This window comes from Camelus bactrianus, chromosome 9, assembly GCF_048773025.1.
Source record: "Camelus bactrianus isolate YW-2024 breed Bactrian camel chromosome 9, ASM4877302v1, whole genome shotgun sequence".
NCBI lineage: Eukaryota > Metazoa > Chordata > Mammalia > Artiodactyla > Camelidae > Camelus > Camelus bactrianus.
Genome location: NC_133547.1, coordinates 74,831,098 through 74,848,522, shown reverse-complemented (window position 1 = coordinate 74,848,522; position 17,425 = coordinate 74,831,098). Strand labels below are relative to the sequence as shown.

Below are 17,425 nucleotides of genomic sequence, written 5' to 3'. Positions count from 1 at the left end.
GCAGGCCAAGGCTGTTGTTGCATTAGACCCTCTGCAGTTCTGGGTGGATGTTACACAGAATGGGAACTGCCACACAGTGTTTCCAAGTCTTTCTACAGAATTGAAAGTCACGTTTCTTCACATATTTTTAAAAAAGCACTGTCACAACTTCAAAGATTTATCCTTCTTCTTTCCAGGGTTCTATTTAATACTCAGTTGATAAGTGGAAAGATTTCCCCTGGTTTAACATGTTATGAGTGAACATTGCTGTATATGCTTTAGGCACTGGGCTAGAAACCAATATTTTAAAATGAGGACATTCCCTATGAAAAAGAAATCTATCTTTCGGGAGTTTCTCAAAAAAGCTGGTGACTCTGGGCCCCCATTTGGAATGCCAGTACTTAAGCAGTGTAGAGGAAGGGCCGATGCCACTCGTCTGGGCAAACGGGCTCACGCTGACCCCAGATCCCACTAGCTGATCGTCTGGGCCCAGACCCCTTTGGCTGCCGCAGGTTATGTACCACAGCCCTGGAAGCTCATGGACCCCACCTTAAATATGCAGATTTGTCCCTCCCTCAAAAAGCATATCAAGGCAGTACCAACTGTAGCTATCAAATGATGAAGTTAAAAATAAAAGACTTCTAAAAATCTGTCCTGTGATGGAGAGATTTTTTCCTTTCTGTGCAGTTATATAATTCCTGTAGCCTGTAAGGTCCTCAGGTCCTGGACAGAGCCTGGCTTTTGTTTTGTTTTGTTTTTTTAAAATCATTGCACAGTTCTGAGAAATGTCACATTCTGTGTCCGGGCGGAGCAAGCCGGCGTCAGGTTGATATTTTAAGGGTTCTGATGTTATTTGCTGCCCGTTGGCAGAGCTTGGGAGGACATCAGGACTGGCGCATTGCATTCTTGACAGATTCTGCTGTTGCCTTAAAAAGAATCGCCGGCCTTGGAAGTCAGGGCTGGCTGGGTCTGGTGTGGACTCTGCAGAGTCACGGAGGCTTGTTAAATCGTGCACAGTGATTCATGAGCCGCCCCAGCTGACAGAGGGTGAAACCAGCATAGACTTGCCCTCCCAGGAGAGCTGCAGCTGGGCTGGAGGGCCAGGCCTTCTGGGCACGGGGTTAGAAAGTGGGCAGCTTCCAACTGACGGCACGGCTCTGGTCCTGCCCTCACGCAAGCCTCTCTTTGCTTTATCCCCTTCAGGCTCCGAGGAAACACTTTTTCTCCAGAGGAAACTGGGAAGCTCAGCCGCAGGGACACCAGACTCTTGCTCTGATGTCTGTGGACCGACGTTCACCTGTTTGTTTGGGAGCGTTCTGTGGGTTTGGGTCCCAGAAGTGGGGATGACATCTGACAGCAGCCCAGTCAGACGGAGCCCTGTCCTGTCCCGGGCTAACACAATAGGTCACCTCTGTTCCGTGCATCAGTGCCCTGCTGAGTAGACTTTCCCAAAGCCTACTTTTCCATCAAATTCTTCCCAAGATTCAATCCTGGGATGTAGAAGACGGGCAGCCCTCCTGGACATTATAAGACTGGCCTCTGGCCAACCTGACACAGGTCAGTGGGGCCCACGGATGTCACCGAGTGCTTATTGGTGTAGAGAGCTCTGTGTGAAAGTCCCCTCCCACCTCCTCTCACAGTAAGGGCTGTTCAGGAAGTGACTTCCTGCCGTGTCTCAACTCATGGTCATCCACATAGATTGTTCTCTGGATCTGGTTCCTCCACTCGTCCTGGGCCCTTCGTCTGTGGCTGAAGATTCAGAATAGTGTGTTCTCACCTTTGCTGTTTCTCTTACACCCCAGCCGTACTCCCATCCTCCCATTCCCCACCCCCAAACCCCTACACGCAGAGTGGGAAGGGCTACAATTTAACCCTTCTCTCCTTTCTGGTAATTAAGACATTATTGAAAGGGAGCAGACATGTGACAGCCATTTGTTCCCTAAGACATTCCAGATTTTCAAGAAAAATATGACCACTCTACAGCTAGTATCATATCTGGACTTTGATTTCTGGTGAAATCAATTATTCTTCAGTTCAACCTTTGGAAACAACTCCCTATCCAAATGCAGCTTTTTAAAATTAATCTGGGCCAGAATTTTGAACAGCTCCACTAGGTCTCTGTTTGATGCCTATGAGCTGAATTCTGACAGCAGACTTCCAAAATATATTCATAAAAGATGGTTCAGGTTGTTTTGTTTTTTTTTTTGGTGCCAGAATGCTTTAGGATATAAAGTTATGGATCAGAAGTTTACAGTGGCAAAATCAAAGGCCCTTCCTTAAGAAGAAGATGTTTTTCTGGATTTTTCAAAATGAAGCGTGTTGAAGCTTTTGTAAACTGTCAGGTGCTGTGCCAGTGTTATTATTTTAAACACTGTTATTTGTGAAAACTGGTTAATATTTATCAACCACTTTGTTTTATTCTCCCAAGTTTATGCTTTTATAAAAAACACGACCATGAATTTTATGCTGTAAATAATTGCAGAGAAGACTATTGAGTCACCAAAGCTATCTTCATTGTGACCAAACATTTTAAAATATTCCTGAACAATGTCAAATATCAAAGCACAATTTTCTACTTGAAGGGAGAAAAACATGATGTTTCGACCAGATAATGTATTGCTTAAGGCACAAGCAATTTTTAAAAACAGCCTTGCAATCAAAACACATTTGGCTTTGGTTTAGAAAAATCTAACCCAGCATGAAGTTTTAAGCTGTGCAAGAGCCTCGTGGTGCCCCAGCTGAAAGGCTGTAGAGAATGTGAGACATGTAGGAAGGCCTCTGGGTCTCCCTCGATTTTCTCCAAAAGGCTTCAGGAGTCTTTAGCAAGAGAAGGATGGAGAAGATTTGGAAACAGCTCTCCTCAGCAAGCAGCCTCCTGGGTAGGACTCAGCGAAATAATTCTTCGCTGCATTTAATTAGGACTCAGGTGGATGCGCACCAAGGTGGGACCTGCTTCTTTTGAAAGGTTTCGTGTGTTCCTGGCTCATTAAATGCTGCGGCATCTCCCTGGGCCGCTGCCCACGTGAGCCTGTCTGTGGGTTCTCTTTGTTGGTGGTGTCAGATTCTCTCCAGACCATGGTTTTGAACAGAGAAGATCAGGAGGGAGATGGAGAGGGGCCTGCTTTCTCAAAAGAGTAGACAGAGCAGCCCATTTGCCTAGCGCCATCTTGGATTGCAAAGCCATCTGAACAAAACAGACATCATCCCTGTCCTCAAAGCACTGATGGGGAGGGGAGAGGCAGAGGCAGGTGGAAAACAAGTAAACTGGAAAATATATAACATAAGGTCCACCGTGGCAAGTGCAAGGGAGGAAATAAACAAAGGTTCAAGATAGAGGGAAACCTTCTTCAGATTGGGGGTGGCTCAGAGACAGGTTCTCTGAGGAGGTGACAGCCCCCTAAATGAGAAGGAATTGGCCATGCAAGGAGTAAAGGGGGTCATGGGGGAACATTCCAGGCACAGGGGGCAAGCTGTACAAAGACCCTGCCGTGGGAAAGAGCTTGTTAGGTGTGGTAGGCTGAATAAGGGACCCCAAATATCCAGGTCCTAGTCCTTGGAACCTGTGAATGTTGCTTTATGTGGCAAAAGGAACTTTAAAGATGTGATTAAGTTAAGGGTTTTGAGATGGAGAGATGATCCTAGGTAATCTGGATAGACCCACATGCAACCACAGGTGTCTTTATAAGAGATAGGCAAAGGGAGATTTGACATAGAAGAAGGCGGCAGTGTGGCCACTGAATTAAGATGCTATATCGCTGGCTTTGAAGGTGGAGGAAGGGACCTTGTGGACGGAGGAGTGCAGCCCTAGAAGCTGGAAAAGGCAAGGAACCAGATTTCCCCCTGGAGCCTCTGAAGGAAGTGCAGTCCTGCAGCTCTCTTGGTTCCAGCCTATTTTGGGCTTCTGGCCTCCAGGACTGTAAGAGAATTAATCTGTGTCATTTTTAAGCCACCAAGTGAGTGGTGATCTGTAACAGCAGCCACAGGAAACTGATAACGTATGTCTGAGGCAGGTAAAGGGGAGAGTTCACCACATGGGTCTACAGAGGCAGGTAGGGCTAGTCTATGAAGGGCCTAGTTGGCCATGGTCAAGAGTCACGGCAGGCCACTGGAGAGTTCTAAGCAGAGACAGTGCGATCCCATTACATTTAAAGAAGATCTCTCTTGTTCCCAGGGTGGAGAGGGGACTGGAATGCACAGGGGCAGGGGTGAGGGGGAGAGGAACTAGAGAGACCACCTAGGAATCACTGCAGGGGAGAGGCAGCTGGGCAACCTAAGGAGGGATCAATGGAAGTGGAGGGAAAAGGATGGATTCCAGAGATATTCTAGTGGTAAATTTTCAAAGGTTTCCAAATAGAAAGGATGAGAGGGATGAGTGAAAGGGAAGACCCAAGGATGACTCCTGGATTTTTGACCTGAGTAATGGGGGACCTGGGGAAGACAGGTAGGAAACAAATTTGGAAGCCAAAGAGACTTCTGTTTTGGATTTTCAAGTTTGAGGTATCTAAGTGGGAAAGTCAGATGGAGACGCCAAGTTAGGTGTGGGTCTAGAGCCCATGGGAGAGGTCACCATGAGATATAAGTGTCAGCATGGGGGTCCTCAGCATCAGAAGGGGAACGGGGTCCTTGGGCCTGGATGACATAACCCAGGGAGAGATTATGGAGAAAGAAGAGATCGAGAGGGCCCAGGTAAGGGTGGTACTGACACGTGATTACCATTAGAGCTCAGAGTGGAAGCTTCTTAACTTGAGAAAGCCCTGTAGATCCACCAAAAGCAGCCTAGGCCCCTTCAGGTAACTTGCGAACTTAAAAATTCTCCACCAGGGAGGTTACCTGAAAGGTGTGCGCTGGTGGCTGGTGGCCTATCCAGGAGCAGACAGAGTCCAGATTTGTAGCTCAGAATATTGAATTCTTACATGCAGGGGGAAAAAAAGTATCAGAGCAGGAGAATTTATTTTAAAGAGCCTCAGACTTTAATTATATTCATCATCATCCTAGAAGAAAAAAAGTGTCAATCTGAGTGTTATTCCCCCCTATATTGCCAAAACCAGATGCTGAAATGAATACACCCCACAGAAATGTGGGAGGTGGAGTCCCATTCCAAGCGGCTGAGTTGAGACTACATGCAGCATCATTTCATTATTGCACCAACACATCTTCACGCCTCCTTCTCCACCCAGGAGATTGGTGCAGCCCAGTGGGTGAAGCACACAGCAGTCTGGATACATACCCTGGTGACACCTGCACAGGAGGCAACGCATATCCAGCCTCTGGCCGCAGGTGCCAGGTTACCAGTGAACAGCAAGGTCATGGACAACATCAGGGACCAGCCTGGACAGTTTTCCTGGAAGGGTTACATGGTGAGAGACAGCAGCTGTGCAGACTGGCAATCCAAGCTCTTTGGATTCCCCGAGATTTCTTTTTTTCCCTCTAAATTTCATCCCACTTAGCATCACTTCCAGAACAATCCCCAAATCCAATCCCCTAAGCATTCCCCTTCTCCCTGCCAATCCCTCTGAAAACCCTTCCTCTCAGGAGGGCTGCATCTCTTCTTTATTTGGAACTTCTTTCTTGACATCTTCAGCTCCACATTCCCCTCCCCTCCCCTGCTCTTCCCCACCCCCAGGAAACCAGAGGCTCCTTTGAGACCCACCCTTGCCTGATTATTCTGCTTCAGTCTCCTGACTGCTCTCTCTGCTTTTGCCCTTGTGCCTTGGAATGAGCCCATTAAAACATAAGTCAGATGAGCCACATCTCTGATCTCAACTTCCCAAGACTTCCATCTGGTGCTGGGTGAATGTCAAGGTCTCCTGCTGGCCTGGACCACCCCTGTGTTTCTCTGGCCTCACTGTTGTCACTTACACCCCCATCCTCTGCAATCCAGCCACACCAGCTTCTTGGCTGTTCCTTGACAACACCAAGCACATTGCTGCTTCCAGATGTTTGCACTTGCCTGTATCCTCTTATGGGAGCAGTCTTCTGCAGATAGCAGCATGGCTGGCTTCCTCATTTCCTTCAGGTCTTTGCACGATGCCTTATCAAAGGAGCTTTTTCCTGAACAATCTACCTAAAATAGCAGACCCCAACCACCTCTTCTCCCCTGCCCTGCTTGGTACTGTCTTCTCAGCATGCACCTCCTGATGCACGCTTGTTTCTTCCTTCCCCTGGAATGCCAGCTCCATGGGAACATGGGCTCTGCTCACTGCAATGTCCTCAGAATTTAGAACGGTGTCTGGCACATAGTAGATGCCCAAATATTTTTTGAATGAATGGAGAATCCACCTGCTTAAAGGGGGCAGAAATAGAAGTTGGTGCAGAGGATGATAATGAGTCACTTTTTTCCCAGACACATCTAGTGTCTCCTTCCTAAGGGAGGAAGGCTTCTGGGGACATGGGATCATTCCTAATGTATCTACTGCTCAAAATGGCTTCTAGAGGTAGCACAAAGATCCCAATGAAGAGTGAATCTTCAACCTTTTTTCTCTCTGTGTGTGTTTTCTAAATCATTTGTCATTGATAACAGCAAATAGCTCAAACCGGAGAGCATGGATTTATTGTTCGGCTGGATTAAAGATGATTGAAGTAATCTTTTTTATCTTATCATAAAGAGCTTTTAGGTGACCGGAGTAAAAGCCCTCAGAGACAGAATGTTCAGTTGTACCTCGAGTTTGTCCCTCACTAAGAGAGAAGCATATCCTTGAGATGGAAGGCCATTGATTGAAACCCTGTGCTGGTCTGTTACGGAGAAAGCACTGTCAGTATCCTTGCCTGTGGGGATGCCTGATCCACTTATCCTTGCGGTTTGGAGAATGCACGTGTTCACAGAAGTGATGGGGAAATGGCTGGACTCAAGGGAGGTTGGATGAAAAACTAGCAGTTGCCGTTTCCTGAGATGGGGAAGGCAGCAGGGTTGCAGTGAGGGGTGCAGAGTATCAGGAGCCTTTTGGTTGAGCGGAGGCAATAGAATAAAAAAAAAAAAAAAAAAAAAACACTGAATCTGATGGGGCTGGGAGTAAGGGGTAGCCTGTGGCAGCCATTTGGGAGGCATGAGGGAGGATGTCCTGAATAACCGTGACGTGTGCTATTGAGAAGGCTTTGCTGAGTCCAGACTAGGTGTTATTCTAAGTCAGAGGCCCCTACCAGGCTGCCAGGAGAGTCCCAGCTCCTGGTGTTAGAGCAGGCAGATGGAGTGATATGAGCAGAGAAAGGGGGATGCAGGCCAAATGGCAGAAATCAGGCAAAAAAAGGAGGGGCATGGGCCAAATGCAGGAAACCACACATCATGTAAGCAATAGGGGTTCTTGGGTAGACAGAGAAAAGCAGGAACCCCTGGCTGATAAGAAATCACACATTTTTGGGCAACAAGTATCATGGAAGCCAACAAAGAAAGATGGGACAAAGGAATCTCCAGTGTCTGAATGTAACCTTTTGCTCATTGTGCTCCTATTACAGTAAAATTACCTTGCAGATTAGAAGTACCCATCATGTACCGACGCCATGACACTTCCAATCCAGGCTAATAAGGACAAAAATCCCTGCTCTCCTCGGAAAGGAGGAATTAGGATGAAAATCAGGGAATACGATCCCAAACCCTTCCCTCCCCAGTGACTATTCCGCCCATTCATTTTTACACCCTGTGTAACCAACTTACCAAAGAAATTCAGAGCAGCTGCTCACCTGAGCCCGCCCGCTCTATCTATCTATCCCTTAATAAATCCTCACTTTACTTTCTTAACCTCCCTGTCTCTGAATTCTTTCTGCAACGAACAAGAACCTAATCACCAGCAACACCTGGGGGAGAGAGCTCCATGTGGTTCAGTGGCTCTGTGTTAGGGTCCTGCTGTGTGTAATAAGAGAAATGTGCGAGAGAATTTAGAATTACAGTCACTACCCAGCTTACCACCCTTCAGAGGGCTCCCACTGCTCCTGGGATAAAGAGCACCCCTTGGTCTCGGTTCGCCGTGCCCCGCCTGACTGGCCCTTCTGCGCCCACAGTTCTGCATTCTGCCTCTCTCAGTTCCTCGGATATGTCATGCAATATGTTCCCTTTGCCTGGAGTGCTCCCCTCACCCCGGCTGCCAGGCATCTTTTGTACCGCATCTAAAGGTGAGTTCCTTAAACAGGCTTTCCCCGAACTCCAAGCCACCCTTGATGTGTGCTCGGAGCAGTTCTCCTGAGGCTTCCTCTCACCTCCCTAATTAAGTGATTGTGTAATTAGTTGTTTAAGGTCTGCCTTCCTTGTCAAAGGGTGAGGTGCCATCTCTCTTGTATGCTGCTGTGTTTCCTGCTGCCTGCTGGGTGCCTGAACCGCTGGTTGCGTAAAGCCAGGGCCAGGCTGAGTGGAACCAGCTCTTGGGTGGTGGGTAGACAGAGGTGATCAGTGGGACCTGGAGCCACCTGCAAAGACCTTGGGAAGTGAGTGGGCTTTGGCTGAGCCTTAAATGAAAGGAAGATTTGGAAGGCAGAGAGGATGGGAATTTTAATTGGAGAACCCATTTAAACAGAGGTAGAACGAGCCCTGGCTTGAGAGGAGAGTAGAGCTCTGTGGTAGTGTCTGTGCTTAGCATGCGCGAGGTCCTGGGTTCAATCCCCAGTACCTCTACTTGTAAAAAAGAATTAAAAAAATAAATGAGTAAACTTAGATCCTCTACCCCACAAAAAAAAAAAAAAAAAAAAAGAGAGAAAAGAGCCCTGGCTTGAAATTAGGAGGGTCCCAGCTCATCTCCTGGGTGACTGGGGACAAGTTGTTTTCCCTCTCTGGACCTTAATCTCCCATCTGTAAAATGAGAGGCTGGCTTACCAAGGACTGCAAATAATAGCACCATGACTCTATTCCCCCACCTTATCCGCTGGCAGGCATCTTTCTTTCCTGGGAGCCTGAATACATCTTTAGGATTGTTTTCAATACAATGTTCTAGGCTATCGTTACCAATAATTGGAGATTGTCGTTGAGATAAGCCCTGTTGATTAGGTTGATCAGGCCTGGCTTGGAAGAATATCTCTTGGGTGAAGTCAAGCCCCAACACAGTCTGATTCAGGGAATCTGTGACAGGAGGGCTGTGCAAAGGATCTGACCACTGCTGGTAGAGATGAAATCCCTCCTGAAGCATACACCATCATCAGAAAGGACAGAAAGATGTTCTAAGCCAGGAGTGGCAGACACAAATGCCTTCAGGAGCCAGCAGATAATGTAACAGAGAGAAGTGTGTCAGCAGGATAAAATAGGGAATGGTGAGGGCTGTGGCAAACTGGAGAAAGGGAGAGTGCTTGCCCTGTCTAAAAGGATTCAAAATTCTTCTCTCGCACCCTGCTTCCTCTTCTCCTTCCTCCTTCTCACTCTATGAGTCTGCAAAAACAGTCTACAGGCTGAATTTTTATTTGCCAGACAGCCAGGCTGTGACTTCTGAGTCCTATTGACTTTTTTTGGAGAATCTAGTTGTAGAAGGGAACAGTGTTGTCTAAGGCCACCTTCGAGCTAGGCCTGTTGATTCTTATTTTATTGCTTTCTCCTGCAGCGTGATTATGAAGCTGGTTAAAGGTGGACTAAGGAGGGACAAGGATAGATTGAGGCTCAGGTTTTCAAAAGATGTCTGTTTCATTTTGGGTGCTTATGGCAAGGAAGATGGGTGGTTTACTAGTACTGTTAATAATCACTCATGTGACTTCTTTTATGTAGTTACTGGTTTAAATTCCCCAAATCTTCAGAAATGTCACTTTCCACTGGGGAAATTTTTCCTCTCATGATTAAACACACACACACACACACACACACACACACACACACACACACACACACACACACACACACCCCTCTTCCTTTCTCAGTATTAATCACCTTTTCCCATAATTGGTACTTAAAATGTCAAAGGAGAAGGAAATAATTAACAGGAGTATCCAGTGCAGCAAGGTATGCTGCAAGGCTCTGGGACTGATTATAAAAAGCACTTCCTTAAATATTTTGAGCACTTTTGGGAATCAGAGACCTCCCTTCTAATTGAAAGATCCTTAACTACACCCCAAGTCCTGGCTGGTAGCCACGGGTACAGAAGAGCTAAGGGAGGCGGCGTGTGGAAATCCCTTCTCCACTCAAGGGAGACCTCCTTCCAAATTGGGATAGCTGGCAACAGAGTGTTCAGAAACAGCACGGGTCCCAGGCAGAACCTGAGAGGCAAAAGCTTAACATTATTGAGATCCTGCTGTGTGTTAGGAACCTTACATATGATATTTCACAACAATCCTGTAAGACAAGGTGATAACGATTATCTCCTTTTTTGCAGATGGGGAAATTGAGGCTGAGTGGTTGTGCGTTCCCCTTGTCACGCGGCTGCTAATCGAAAGTGCAAAGGGTCTAAGCAAACATAGGTCTTTTTCTAAAGCTTTGCCTTTTCATGGAATCCTAGAATCCTATTAGGATTGGGATATATGGGGAAATTGAGGCTGACCCCACTCCAGCCCCAAACTCTCACCTTTACAAGAGTTTTGACAGTTAAGCTAAAAGCCAAGACCTTGGCCTGGGAGGTGGAGCCGGGAGAAGCACAGAGCCCCGCCCCGGATCCGGTGTCAGCCAATGGTGCCTCGGCACCCATAGTCTTTCGTCCAATCAGCCAGAGATTCCCGCCCCCATCCCCCCTCTTCTCCTCCCCTCCCCTCCGCTTTCCCTTTGGCTCCACCGAGCTTGACAGAGCGGAAAGTCCCTTCAGTCGGCTCCGGGCCGGCAGCCATTGGAGGAAGGTCTCTCACTGGGCGGCCCAATCAGAGCGTGCGCAGGAACGCAGCTCGGGCTGCAATTGGTTAGCGTGGCGGTTGCCCCTTCCGCCCCCGCTCCCTCCCTCTTTCCCTGGGCGGTTCAGAGGCGGGGCAGGTGGGGGCGGGCCCAGGTAGCAGGTTCGGCTGCGCTGGGGCCCGCGCGTCGGAGGTAAATACTAGGGCGGTGGGTGTAGGGTGCCGGGGCCGGCCTGGGACGCGGGCTGGCGAGGCTGGGGAAGGGGCAACGCCCCGCCGCCCGAGGTGAGTGAGCAAGCGGGAGGCCGAGCGGGCGAGCGGCGGGCGGCCCGGCCCCTCGGGCGCCCCTCCCCGGCCTTAGGGCGCCTCGAGCTGCCGCTGCGGCTGTCCGGCCCTGGGCGCCGGCCCGTTACTTGCCCTGGCCGGTAGCCGGCCAGGTCCGCGGGGTGCGGAGCCCGCTGACGTCAGCCCGGGCTTCCCCACCCCCGGGGCTTCCCCACCCCCCCGGCCTTCCTGGGAGGGCTCTCCAGTCGAGGGAGCGTGATGGTCGCCGCCGCCGGGACCTCCGGAGAAGAGAGGACTTAGGGTGGGAGCAGCGCAGGAAACCGCCTCTCCTTCGGCCTCCATTTACAGATGGGGAAACTGAGGCACGGGCCGCTGGCTAGCTCCCGACGGCCCAGGTTGGCATCGAGAGCCCAGGGCTGTAGTGTCTCACACTGGTGCCTTGGGGCGTATCAGTCGATCGGTTTTGGGGTGTTTGTGGCTCCCGTCCAGGAAGAGCAGTCGGGGTTCTGGCCTCCTTAATGGCGTGTTGTGCTTTTTCTTTCAGTTTCCCCCTTTCCAGGGTGAAGATGGTTTTACACAACAACCCGGAGTTCTTTAGTTGAAAGGTGCGCTCTATTGAAGCAAGGTATTCATTCTTTTACTTCTTTTTGTTTTTCTTTTTTGTCATATTAAGGATCTGTGGGGAAAACGGAAGATAGTATTCCTGAGTTGGGTTCTCAGCCGGGTCAGCTGCCCAGTTATTAATGTACTTGGCTTCTTTTCTATTCCGCCCTGTGGCATTTGCATGTTTTAGGATGGTTGTCAGCTTCCAGCCACCAAGCCTTTCAGTCTCTCAGCCCCCATCACCCCTACCCCCTTCCTCTCCCCAGGCTCCCTGGAAAGTTGTATCCTTAGCTCAGTTAAGGAGCATTCCCTGCCTTGCCTTTGATTTCTGGCTAATGGGGATCTTAATAAGATTGTTCCTTTTGCAGTCACTGGCTCCGGGAGAAAAATCTAGGCCTTGAGAAAGAGTGTTCATTCAAGTGTTGGGTTTCTGCACACACCACCTCACGCCCCAAGTAAATTGAATGGCCTAAGAATTTAGCTTGCCAGTTCCCTACTGGGTAGTGTGGGTGGATTTGAGCTAGCGCAGTATTACGAGGAAATGATTTGCTGGAAATTCTTGTTGAAGTTCATGTACTGTGAATGTTGATAACACCCAGAACATTCTCTGATGTTCGGCTACAAAATTTTACAGTACTCTTTCGAAGAAGCCTTCCTTTGGAGGGTAACTTTTGTGGAGAGCTGATAAGACCAGGACACTTGTTATATAAATCAACAGACATGCAGCAGGAATGATTTCTTGTGGTCTGACATGCCTAAACTGTGATTTTGTTTAAGGAAGCCTCTAACACAAGAAGGGAGATAGGAGTAATTATCCTATTCATCAAACTGTTGGTATTTTGTTCCTGATTTTCACACTTTGATCTTAAATTTGTCAAAGTACTTTTCTTGATTATACAGAATTTATAAGCATCAGACATGGCGTGGGGATCTAGGAACCCAGTTTCAAATGAACCTCAAAGCAAGTTGTTTTCACAATTGTGAAAGTTTCCTGGTTTCCTCTTAAGCGTGTAATGATGAAGCGGTGTAAAAATTGACCATTTCTTCATTGAGCCAGAAAATTAGAATGAGTGTTTATCTAAGGGATTAGGTAAAATCATTAAATACTGCCAACTCCTGGGTCTTCTTTTCTTCTTTTAACCTTAAAGAAGCTTTTAACCACTTAAACAATTAGGATGAGGAACTGGAATTTTGACTTTCACTGTTATCGCTTGAGTTAAGCAAGTCATTCATATGTCCTGTACTGAATGTCTAACATATTGTCAGGCTCTTGTTTGGGCCTTGGAAATATAAAGATAAAGGGCTTGGGGAGTTCACAGTTTGGAAAGTGTCGTGGTCAGGTTTAACTCTAGTGAGACACAAGTGTTCCTAGTTCTTCTGACATGAATATGTGGATGTGGGAGGCAGGCTTTCTTTTAAACCTCATATCCTACGCTGGTTCTAGGGACTGAATACTTGTGTACTTGGGCCACAGATTAATTTATGAGAAAAATTAAAACTGACTGTCTCTTTTCTGGTCATGGAATCTCTGCTGTTCAGAAATATGAAAACTTGTTTTCTTACCGAGAGATACTCTTTCTTAAAGTGTTAATTATTCTAGCTGTAGAAGTACTTGGAGAAAGTCCTGTGTATCTTCTTTTCTTTAGTATTTCGCTGACCTTCTTCTTTGCCATATATAATTATGGGCAGTTCTTTAGTATTGTAATTTTTATTCTGATTTACATAGCTCCCTGTGGTTTTTAGAACAAGTCAGGATATCTCAGGAGATGCAAAGTATTACTAAATTGCATCTGTTTTTATTTTCTTTCTTGAAGGTCTTTGAACAATAACCTGACTTGAGAATCAAAATGACATTGTATCTTCTCGATAAGTTAACTATTGTCAATTTTATGTAGCTAAGGCTGTTCGTTTGTGCTAAATATTATCTTTTAGAACTAATTTGGACCTTTAATACTTTCATCTAAAACTTATTTCTTGATCATCTCCTTTTCATTGCATTGACACGAAATTGATACTTGTGCCTTCCCACCTTTATCTTAGTTTAATGACTTTATTTTAATACAATTAAATTCTCCTTTACTCAGAATCCAGACCATCAAGAAGCTTAGGTAACAGGATGTATTTTCAAATCTATGTGACCCTAAACTGTTCCCTCCTCTCAGATGTTGTCAAAAGAAAATCCTGTTCAGTATGATTTTAGGGTTAAAAATATTATTGTATTCCAACTCTTTGACAATCTTCATTCAGTACTTAGAGTATTTTTATCAGGATACTCATAATTATTCAGTTTTCCAGCCTGAAATAAGTATGATGGTATTCAGATGAATTGTTTGTGATATGCTTACACTCAAAAGTGAAGTACAGCATAGTCAGAGGCAATTTTTAAACAATTAGACCTAAAAAGTAGTAAGAGAACACAAATGAGGGCAGCCACCATGTCTTAAACCTCTGTTTTTCAGTGTCTAACACTGTGTTGAGAGCAGAAAAATGATTGATAACTCACTGATAGTGTGATTTAAATCTTTCCCATAAGGTCTCGGGTCAGTTTTTATTGCTTGGGTTTCTTAAGACTTAATCTAAGTGAAAGAAGAATGTTGGCATTATATTCATTTCTACAGTGGGAGGAAAGCCTCTATTAGCATATTCTGCTGTAGTGCCAATATATTGAGATATTAATCATTAAATTTATTGTCTTGATACCTCTAGTAGAGCCATAAAGTTCCCCGTTCAGTTGCAGTAAGAAGAATCAGTTTTTAATATGATAGTTCCAAACCTATTCTTTCTTAATGTATTCTTTCTAAAAGAGGAAAAACCACATCCTTTTTATTTTTGGATAATGCTTTTAAAATATTTCATAACTTTTGCTTTGGCTGTTCCAGTTGTCTAACATGACCCATCCTGTTAATGAGTTTAAATTCACTCATATTTGTGCTAATACAAGTTAGAAAAAAATTAATTGCTCTTTGTGTAGGTCACTTTAAAATACGGTTCTTACTAACTATTATTAAATTGCCCTCAATCTGTTTATAAACCATAGTAGTTGTATCATATTTTACTGTGGACTGTTTCTTAAATGATTTGCAAAAAACCCACTTTTGTAATCAAATTCATTTAAAACAGAGTGTCCTAACGCTTTACATATAGAAATTTAGTTTTGCCTTGGTAGTATCCCCATTAGCACTGGTGGTTTTTATTTTAAATTGTGACATGAATTGTTAAGCTAGAGAACCAATAGAGCAGGATGTGTTGGTGTATAATAATTATTAAGATACAAGGAATTTCTCAATTTTAACATTTGAAGATGTAAGTTTTAAGAATTAAAAAAATTTGTTTTCAAAATATAGTTGCTATACTTTAAAAACAATTTTTGGCCAAAAATATTTAAATACATTTTAAAGAGAACAAAACAGCTTCATTTTTTAAAAAGTTACTTTTTGACCGTCTCATCCTTCTAGGAGCAACCGAAATGATGTCCACACAATAAAGCCTGTGAGCTTTACTCCTAAAAGACCTGTTCAGAGGTTATGTTTCCCTCTTTTTGTTATTTTTTTGTTTGTTTTTTAAACACACAAATAGGTTTCATCACCTGGCTTCTTAGAACTGGTTAGAAGTAGTAAGTTGGAAAGCAGCAGGGCCATAAAAGAAGTCAAATACATGCTGCAGGAAACCACTGAAAATGGCTGATGGCAAGGGAAAACTGTAGACCGTAAATCTACAGAAGGCAGACGCAAGGACTCAGAAAGCATGATGTAAAGCCTCTTAACACAGTAGCAGACACCTTGCCTATTGAGAGTCACACAAAATAATTTGTATTCCTATTGATAATTCCATGATCGAGATACAAATGAGGCTATTTCCTTGTTGAAAAATACTGGCCTCTAAAAGAATTTTGGTCAGCAGTAACAGATACTTCGTTTTGGGACTTTCAAGGAATAGAGCGAAATGAAGGTTTGGGTCGCTGTTTGCGTAGCCCTCATAAGGGGTTTTGTTTACAAGGTGCCAAGACGGGTTTCCACTGGTGTCTTACGTAAGTGGCAAATATAAATTGATCCCATTCCTGCTATAGTAGTGCCCTCAGGTGAAATTAAGACAAACACATTGTAAAAAAGAAAGAAAGAAAATAAAAAAAGACCTGCTTTATGCTGCCTGCCCTCACTAAATGTATGCACATATTTCAACAATGTTGGTGTAAGGAGGTGCCAGACCCTTTATCCTGTCTTGGGTAATCTTCATGTCTCATTCTGGCTTGTAGAGGGACAGACTTATAAAAACCTTACCATTATAGAGTACCTCATTATCTACAATGCGTTCTAAAAGAAATGTTACTCTGTGTGTGAATTTGTCGGATTACATATTTGATCATTGAGTTAAACGGTTAAACTTAAAATTTGGCTCTTTAGTTTTAGGAGTTTTACTCCTCAAATAAATAAATAAGATTCTTTATTCCAAGAATAAAATAGATAAATATGATAGTGCTGTCGTCTGCTGCTGTTACCCAGGGTAATGGAAAATGGATACCTCCGCCTCAACTAGAGGGATGGAGTAAGTACCATAGTTAGAAACCAAATAGCCACATTCACATAACAGAGGATACATAAGAACTGCTGTTTTCAGTAAGATAATTGATTGCATAATGAATTAAAGTCTTGAATTGATGAAATTGTATAGTTTAAAAAAAATTTTTCTACTGAAGTGTAGTTAATTTACAGTGTTAGTGTCAGGTGTACAGCAAAGTGGTTCAGTTATACATATACATACATATATATATATATTTTTTTTCAGATTGTTTTCCATTATAACTTATTACAAGAAATTGAATATAGTTCCCTGTGCTATACTATAGGTCCTTGTTGCTTATCTATTTTATATATAGTAGTGTGTATCTGTTAATCCCAAACTCCTCATTTATCCCTCTCCTACCTTTCCCTTTGGTAACCATAGTTGGTTTTCTATGTCTGTGAGTCTGTTTCTGGATTGTGAATAAAATTTGTATCTTTTTTGAGATTCCACATACAAGTGATATCATATGATATTTGCCTTTCTGGGTCTGACTTACTTCACTTAATATGATAATCTCTAGGTTCATCCATGTTACTGCAAATGGCATGATTTCATTCTTTTTTATGGCTGAGAAATTGTATAGTTTTAAACCAGTGATTCAAGTAGGGTTGAGAAGGCTATTTTAATTGTGAGATTAGTATTCCTGTAAACATTTTGACTGAAAAATTGAAACTGAAAAAAATCATCTTTTGTATGAGTCCTTTCTCGTATACATAATTAAAATTGTGGTGTAAAAACATTTTATATTTGATACTGTACTGCAGTTATATTTCCTTGTTACATCGTCCAAGTTTTGATGGCTACAAAATTGATTTTTAAAGATATCTTTAATATAATCAGATTTACAATATCTGGTATTTATGATTGAGAGAAATTAAATGAGGGCTATGATTAACATTTGCCTATCTGAGGACAAAATGTGCAAGATTAAGGAAATGAAACTGAGTTAGATAAAATGTTCTATTATCAAAATATGGCATACAGATAAATGAATTGTGGTTGAAGTTTCAGAATGTGATTTTATGATATTTTTATTGATAAAAATGTTCAATATAATAATTATGATGGATAACTTTTTACTTAAACTACCTGTACAGAAAATAGCCTTTTTGATTTATGTGTGTTTTCTCCAAATACAGCAGCTTATTCATTTAAGTTAGGCTGGATATATTAAAAAGTCTACTTTTCAAAGTTTAAAAATGTCAGAATGTATGTATAAGATTATCTTTTACTAGAATTTGAGTTCATAAATTTCAATGCCTTGGGAACAAACATTATT

The 17,425-nt window shown here is 44.0% G+C and overlaps 2 protein-coding genes across 13 annotated transcripts in view; both read left to right on the top strand.

The window, feature by feature from the left end:
* NOD2 (nucleotide binding oligomerization domain containing 2) overlaps nt 1–7,711 on the top strand; it is a 40,538-nt gene extending 32,827 nt beyond the window's left edge. For 10 of the 11 annotated variants that reach the window (XM_074370771.1, XM_010961755.3, XM_074370767.1 and 7 more), the window contains one exon: nt 1,183–7,711. In XM_074370771.1, the coding sequence (XP_074226872.1) occupies nt 1,183–1,255 (73 nt within the window). In that variant the 3' untranslated portion in view covers nt 1,256–7,711. The remainder of the gene's footprint in view (nt 1–1,182) is intronic. The other variant, XR_012509305.1, reaches the window with a different exon arrangement.
* A 3,103-nt stretch (nt 7,712–10,814) lies between these two features.
* CYLD (CYLD lysine 63 deubiquitinase) overlaps nt 10,815–17,425 on the top strand; it is a 64,028-nt gene continuing 57,417 nt past the window's right edge. Inside the window, exons 1-2 of one of the 2 annotated variants that reach the window (XM_074370774.1) lie at nt 10,815–10,891; nt 11,528–11,608. The gene's annotated coding sequence lies outside the window, so the exon portion shown is untranslated. Of the gene's footprint in view, nt 10,892–11,047; nt 11,379–11,527; nt 11,609–17,425 lie in introns of those variants that run through there. The other variant, XM_074370775.1, reaches the window with a different exon arrangement.